This window comes from Gossypium hirsutum, chromosome A10 (genome assembly GCF_007990345.1).
Source record: "Gossypium hirsutum isolate 1008001.06 chromosome A10, Gossypium_hirsutum_v2.1, whole genome shotgun sequence".
Lineage (NCBI taxonomy): Eukaryota > Viridiplantae > Streptophyta > Magnoliopsida > Malvales > Malvaceae > Gossypium > Gossypium hirsutum.
The window spans coordinates 3,564,626-3,572,773 of NC_053433.1; the positions used below are offsets into that span (position 1 = coordinate 3,564,626).

Consider the following 8,148-nt stretch of genomic DNA (forward strand, 5'->3'; position numbering starts at 1 on the left):
CAAATAAGATTTTTCCTCTTGATTATTAGTTTTTTTCTCCTGAAAAAATTCAAATCAAACTAAAAATGCTAAAAATCAGGAGAAAAAATCTAATTTGTTATTCTCTTATTAGAAAGAGATAGGGATGGCGTGGAATCACAGTTTCATACAATTCTTTCTCTGAAATCAAAGGACAAATGATTGTATTGAGAATAGATTGTTTTAGATCCAATTATGCTTATGGCATTTCGACTATGTTTTAAATTTAGAAATATCTATTCTTTAGTTTGATATATTTTGGTTCATCTACATAATATCATTAGTTTGTCAAAATAGTTGATATCATTAATTATTCTAATCCAATTGTTGAGGTCAATTTTTTTCTTTTAAAAAATACCCATTCCAACTTCATCCATATATATATATAGTGTTAGAAAGGTGCTTTTAAGAGAAATTCAAGAAATCATTTTAATCTATAAAGTTAACCATTGGACTAACTGATGTCATTATAAAAGTAGATGAACAAATTATGTCAAATTAAAATATAAAAACTAAATCCCAAATGTGAGTACAACAGAGAGATCGAAACTGCAATTCTACCATTATCTTATAACTTTGAAAAAAAAAAAAGTGATGCCATTAGTTAGTCCAAGTAATTAGCACCCTCAATATTTTTGATAGATGACGTAATTATTTTTTAATAAAGTATTTATTTCAACTCATTACACCGCCAAAATATTTTTTTGATAAAATAATTTTAAAAAAAAATTAATAAGAATAACTGAAAAGGTTAACTATTTAAATTAACTAACGTGGTTGTAGAAATAGAAAATTAAATTATGTGAAAGTAAAATGTAAAAATTAAATATGAAATGTAAGCATAGGGGATGAAAACTGAAATTTTACTATTTTAATTATAATGAAAAAAAAGAAGGTAAAGGTAGAAATTTCAAATTAAATTTTAAAGACTAAATGTATAGAATTTAATTGTAATTAATTAGCTTTTGCTTAGGAATAAAACAAAGCTTTGGGATTATTCAATTTCATTTTGAATCTTTCACGTGGTTGACTAAAATCGTAAACTCGAACTTACTTTCAATTTTATAATATATATTTTGTTAATTACAACATTTTTTCTATTTTTAAACTATTAGAGAATAAATTTTAATAAACTATTTAATTGATATTAGTTTGATCTCCGATTGGGGTTTAATGCAGTTTAAATTACAATTATAGAGAAAAAAAATTTTATTTCAATTTAACTATGTAAATTTTTAATATTTTAGTGTTTTAATTTCTTTTAAAAAAATTAAATTAAATTTATTTATTTTTATTCTTCTTATCTGTTTTATGGTCTATGTTTAGAGTTCGTAACTGCTCTTCCTCTCAACAATATTGTCTTTAAGGATCGAACTTGTATTTTCTCATTGAGCATTTTAATATATATAATGTTTTTCGATTGTTTAAATTAAATCAATTTCAGATAAGGTCAAGTTTGAGTTTTAAAGTTTCTTGGTCATTTTGAATAAAATCAATTTCAAAGGTCCCTTCAGGTTAAAGGGTTCAAGTTTGAGACTCTATTTTTTAGAGTCGAACCATTACCTATTCAGGTTCGCTCATTTTAGGTTACTTATTTAAGTCATTTCAAGTCTAGGTCAAATTTTATTTGAGTCATTTCAAATTCAGATCAATTTAATTTTGAATATGATGAGTTCGAGTTATTTCAAATTTGAATAAACTTTCATTCAAACCATTTCAATTTTGAATTGAATTAGTTCGAGTTATTAACTTTCCATAATCAAATCAAGTTAAAATTGTATATAAATTCACATTGATCGAGCCAAAATTTTAAGTACAGATTGATATTGAGTTTTCAAGTTTGAGTTCAGTTGAGTAAAAGTTCTCTAAAAATCCTTATACCAAAAATCAGACTATATTTTGTCATCTCTACTAAAAAAATGACAAATTAATTATTCTACAATAGATAAAAAAGTAAACTGGTTATTTTATTAAAAATTTCATCAATTTTACTGTTAAAAATTGATTCTATATATCATAATGAGTTATACAATTATTACATCAATTTTTAACATTAAAAATAGATAAAAATTTTAATTAAAATTATCGATTTAGTCTTTAATCTATCTTATAAAACTCATTTATTTATTTTTTAAATAAAAAATATAATTTAATTTTTAATACACAAACTTCAATAATACTATTACTTACGTACATTGTTTGTAGAATATTTGTTAGGAGAACAAAGGCCTAAAACGGAAAGCAAAGGGGAAAAAAGAGGGAAAAGGTCGGTGACGTGGGGGAGGCATCAGCAGCAGCAAAGGGTCACTCCCACGTGCCGCGTGGAGTGTGTCGGCTACGGTCAAATGCCGGTACCAATAATGCCACATGTATGCCTAATATTCCAAAACACTATTAATTGTTCTTCCAGTTTGAATGTTTGACCACCTTTTTGTTTTTTTGGTCTTATCTCACGGCCTCTTTCATCTGCTTCATCCTCCTCCGATATTACTTGTTTCTGCTTCCACACGCTCCCTTCTAGCGCGTTTGTCCCCTTTAATATTGTCATTAACAAGAGTTTATTTTTTCAACTAAAATTATTTTTTACACAAAAATCCAAACTACATTGTGTTAAGTACATCTAAACAAAATTACAAACATAATCAAATAAAATATAAATATTTTAATTAACTTTAATTTAATTTTTTTTAAAATATCCACTAGTTTTATAAATTATTGTAGTTTTTTTTCTTTTAATTAATTTTCTTTACGGACTATATATAAATATGTGTCAATTTTTGGTCGTACATAACAGTAGTACGAATTATATCTAATATATTTTTAAAAAATAATTTTTTTTCTTAATATAAATGTAAAGAGAGACAAAAAGAAAAAAATTGTTATTATATTGGGTAGTAAATGTTTCCATACTAGAAGCCACTTTTTGCTCTTCCAATTGGAAGGGTTTTTTTTTTTTTTGTCAACCCTCCTTTATAAAGTGACTATGAAGCCAAAGTACCATTCAAAGCTAAACACTCTTCCTATATATCATTTATATATACACATATTTCTGTATATATAGCTCAAAGAACATGAAATCAGATATGTAATGAAACCCTGAAATTACAAAAACCAAACACTTTGAGGCCCTTTGTTTTTCACTTTCCTTTGTTCCTAAAATTGTTGTTTAACCATGTCGGAACATGAATTTAGAGAGTTTTATTACCATGCAAGTACGATGTTCCACAACGATCATGTTGACGACATGTTTAGGGTTTCGTCATCAGCGTCGGTTGATCATCATCCTTCTTCGTATATGAGCTTCACGGATTGTTTACACAGTTCGGTTGACGAGTACGGTTCACTCGAAAAAGCCTTCGGTTTGTCGCCGTCATCTTCGGAAGTGTTTTCTTCTCCAATCGAAGGCTTGAATCAGACAACAAATCAACAAAGTAGTGAAGTTATGGCCATTACCCCTAATTCTTCTATTTCTTCTTCCTCAAGTGAGGCTGCTTATTGTGAAGAAGATTCAGAGAAAAATAACAAAGATAAGCAGCCAAAAGGGTCTGATGATGGAAGCAAAGAAAGCCCTAAGAAAGGGTAACTAACTAACCCTTTCTCCATTTATTTTTAGAATTTACAGACAGCATCAATGGAGTTTAACTGATGTTGTGTTTATTTGTTGTGTCTGAAAGGATGAAAGGGGCTAAAAAGAAAGACGAAAGAAAGCAAAAAGAACCACGATTTGCTTTCGTGACAAAAAGTGAAGTTGATCATCTAGAAGATGGGTATAGATGGAGAAAATATGGACAAAAAGCTGTGAAGAACAGTCCATATCCAAGGTTTGGTTTCTTTCTCTTTTCTTTAATTTCACAACCAAAAACAAACATTGAAACAAATCTTAGCAAATCACGTCTGAAAGTCAAACCTGTTTGAAGTCTTTGGTCTGTAATTGCATTATCTTTTCGCCCCCTTCTTTGACTATATGCCAAGATGCAGTCAACATATATGAAACTTTAGCTGTAAGTCATTAGTAACTTGATGGATTTGAATTATTGAATTAATTCCCTGTATATGTGACTTGCAGGAGCTACTATCGGTGCACTACACAGAAGTGTACAGTCAAGAAAAGGGTTGAGAGATCATTCCAGGATCCATCAACGGTGATCACAACATATGAGGGTCAACACAACCACCCACTCCCCACAACACTGAGAGGAAACGCAGCAGCACTGTTCCCGCCTTCCATGTTTGCGCCGGCGACGGCGCGGCCGAGCTTCCCGCATGAATTGTTTATGCAGATGGCGGCGCCTCATCAAATGAATAACCAGCAAGCTAATGGTGTAGCAGCAGCTTCGATGTTTGGAGAAAACTTTAGTCCTTATCATCACCAGTACCACCACCACCACCGTCAGGTTTCTGACTATGGGCTACTCCAAGACATGGTTCCTACCAGGTTCCTTAAACATGAACCATGAATATCCCATTCTTTCCGCTTCTTTTTTTACTCCTTGTGAGTGTACATATTTATATATATTTAACTGCTTTTATCGTTATCGTTTTCATCTAACTTATCTAGAGCCCAAGAATTATTCCTCAGTTATTGGTTTTGAAAAGGGCTAACATCGAGGACTAGATATGGGAGTGGGATTAAAGTTCTTCCTTTGTACTTGAAACTGGTGGTTCCATGTGTTCAGTGGACATGTTCGTATGCTTCTATGATAGGAAAAGAGGATCGAAGACTTGTAATATTAATGGATCATATTAGTTACATTTATGTTTGTTTATTCATATCATCATCCTTGATGTTATCATTAATGAAGAATGGGGGAATAGTTTCCTTTAGTTTTATTGACAAATTTTGTACAACAATGATATTAATGTTTTAAATAATATTCTTTTAAAACAATTATTAGCTACTTAAAAATCAATAGTAGAATATATCAAATATATTCTATAATCATCACAATAAATTTTGGGTAGTATCTAGTTTTAGTGACATAAAGGAGGAGGAGGATACAAAGGTTGATAAACATTAAGGAAAAGTAAAGCGTAGCTACTGCAGCAAAGGAAATTCGTAGCCTGTAATATGAACAATGTGAAATGGTGAATGGAGAATCAAATAACACGTTTAAACCGAAGATTAGGATTAACAAAGTTTTTACGTGGATGGGTTAGAATTATAATACCAGAGCCACTAAAGTAGCAGTCAGGGTCGACATGACGATCATAGATTTGGTAGTACGAATTCATGACTGTTGATCTTCTCTCCTGTACTCATTATTTGGTAGCAATCCGTCCATATTTATGAGGCATGGTTTTTGATGTAAAGTGATAAGGGGTAACTAAGTGCCATGCATAACGATACATTACTCCCTTAAACTCCCTTAAACTCGACACGTATTCTTAAAGTTATCACTACTGAAATCCCCTGAACTAACAAAGTGGACAGCTAACATTATGGATTTCAGGTTTTTGAAGTATTATATAACAATTTGTCCTCTACTTTATTAAAAAAAAGAAAAAAAAGAGAGTTATAATGTGACTTTTTGGAGATAGATTTATATACCTTAATAGTGTAATTGAGGGCTTTCAATAAGGCAAGCTGCACAGCAAAAATTTAACGACCTGAACCGCAAAAATACTTCACAAACCCGAAATCTGGAATGCTAGCTCGCCACACGCTAGCTCACCACCTCTAGCTCACCACCTCTGCTAGCTCGGGGGATCGCAACAGGAATAACCCTAAAGATACATATCGAACTTAAGGGGGTAAAGTGTTGCTATGCATGACATCTAATTGTCGCCTAACACGTCAAATCAGGAAATCGGGCCTTATAAATGTGGAAGGATTGCACCAAAGGAAGGGACAGGCGAGAGCATAATGGTTGATGAGAGTATCATGCTCCATATAATGGTTGCAGTTGAATCCCAAGGTTCTAACGCGATCACAGGCATAGTTAATGGTGGAGGCCAGTAATATAGTAGGGGGAGCCTCACATCTCATCTATATAAACTTCCACTTATATCACTAAGAATACTCCAAGACCCTATTTTATACACCGATACTATTCCAAACCTTCTTTTTCTCTTCTAAACTTCCTCATTTTTCCAGAAACACATCATGTAAGCCGTTTCCATTTTTCAACCTCACATGTTGGTAAACTTTCTTTTTCTTTTTCTATCTATTTGATACAAGTAATCTTAAACATGATTGTGATAAATTTTGATACATTTTAATACATTTTGAGATAATTTTGATGATATTTACTAGTTTTGATAACTTTTAAAATATTTGTTAATGTTGTTTGTAATAAGTTTCACGTAGTATATATAATTTTTGTATTTTTTTTTAAATTACAATTTATAATTAAATGATGAATTAATGTAAGTATTTAACAGAATAATTAATTCAACTTAAAATAATTAAATTGCTCATACATAATTTACTTAGGTGGGACTTGAACATATGTGCTTAAAGTTTCAAGACCTCGAATCTTAGCATTAGCTTTAATGGTTAAAAGTGTTCACCCCATTCTCTAAACGCAAAACAAATCTATGAGCATAACTTGTGCGATAATTTAATAATATGCGCGTGAAAATGTGAATTATACTCTTTTTTTATCATCTCGATCAAAACTTTCATTGATAATTTTATCTCTTAAACGGAAATTTTGACAATTTTTCTTAATAAATTTGAATAATATTGTACACTATTTTAATAATTTTGTATATAATTTGACAACATTGTTGCATCAAAACACCAAATAAAACATGTTTCAGTTTTTTATGATTTAAATAATTTTTTTTCTCAATCCACAAACAAGCACTATAAAGCAAAAATTAGTAAAAATTATATTTTATTCTATCATATAAATATCATATATGATAAAAACATAACTGTATTCATCATATATAAGCACACAAAGCACCTACTACAGAAATCAATCTCCTAAATGTAAATAAAATGTTGACACATTTATTACACGCTAAACCCAAAAACCTTCACACATGTAGAACATCTATTCCATTTCAGACCCTTCATGGATACTGGCAGTTTCCATAGCCTGTAAAAGGAAAAAAAAATACAATTACAAACAATGTCAAATGATAAATGGAGTATCAAAATAAAATTAGGTTCAAGAAAAGTTTTACTTGGATCGGATATAGTGATGAGACCAGAACCCTGGAAGTTACAGTTATGTTCTTGACGACCATTGGCCTGGTAATAAGAATTCATGACAGACGATGCATGGTTGATATAAGTGTTGGGATCATAGCATTCTCCACCTGGTTGTATCTGGCTGCAATTGAATCCAAGGATTCCAAGTTGTTCACAGGCATAGTTTATGTTGGAAACCAGTGCTTTATCATCAGTGGAAGGCTTTGCAACACACCATTTTTTGACCTGTTACATAACAATTTCATTACAAAAACTTGTGTATTTTTCTAATGAAAAAAGAATTGACTAATTTACCTGTCCATTGGCCAACTTCAGCAAGATCCCTGCATGAAAATGGTTGTTAATTATGATTAATGGGGAAGCCATTAGAAACAGTGAGAAAATGGGGAAAAAGATACATACCAGAGTTAAATGACAAAAGGAGGAGAAAATAGAGAAGGGGAAGTGAGACAGGTGATTTAACCATTGCTGTTTGTGTTGGAAGTAAAAATTGATTAAAAAGATAACTTGGACAAAAAGAAACGAAGATGAATGTCCAAATATATAACGGTGGATAATGCTAATTCCAGATAATTTGCTGCTTCCACGATATGAAAGACTAAAACATTCCTAGCACTAGCAAAGGTTTGTAAATGTCTTAAATGGGACAGTTTAACAGAGAAGTTGTAAGGCCAAAAGATGAAACAGCATAGGGTTTTTTAGTAAATGACTTTGTGAATTTGTCATAAAAAGGTTGTTTTTAAGTAATGATTATTGAAAATGCAAGTTTCAAACCCCAAAATTAATGATATATTAATCATAAAATGTAGGTTTCAAACCCCAAAATTAATTTCAGAGTTATGATACATTAATCATCTATAATCCAGAAACATAAAAACCGAGGAGCTGAACAGGTTTAGGACATGGTGAAATGATAAGGGAGTAAAATGTCTGAATCAAATATTGTCTCTGCTGCCATATTCCATCTA

At 30.9% G+C, this 8,148-nt stretch overlaps 2 protein-coding genes across 2 annotated transcripts; one reads left to right on the forward strand and one right to left on the reverse strand.

The window, feature by feature from the left end:
• The first annotated feature begins 3,162 nt into the window (after positions 1-3,162).
• Positions 3,163-4,849, forward strand: LOC107935885 (probable WRKY transcription factor 28). The gene is given in 3 exon segments (NM_001327393.1): positions 3,163-3,597; positions 3,693-3,839; positions 4,085-4,849. Coding segments are annotated over 3 exon segments (945 nt in total). The 5' UTR covers positions 3,163-3,190; the 3' UTR covers positions 4,476-4,849.
• Positions 4,850-6,840: 1,991 nt separating this feature from the next.
• On the reverse strand, positions 6,841-7,726 carry LOC107935902 (major pollen allergen Ole e 10). Its single transcript, XM_016868527.2, has 4 exons — positions 7,583-7,726; positions 7,475-7,503; positions 7,153-7,405; positions 6,841-7,064 (listed from the first exon to the last, which is right to left on the reverse strand). Exons 1-4 carry the CDS (start codon positions 7,644-7,646, stop codon positions 7,039-7,041), a joined length of 372 nt encoding a protein of 123 aa, XP_016724016.1. The 5' UTR covers positions 7,647-7,726; the 3' UTR covers positions 6,841-7,038.
• Positions 7,727-8,148: the final 422 nt, after the last annotated feature.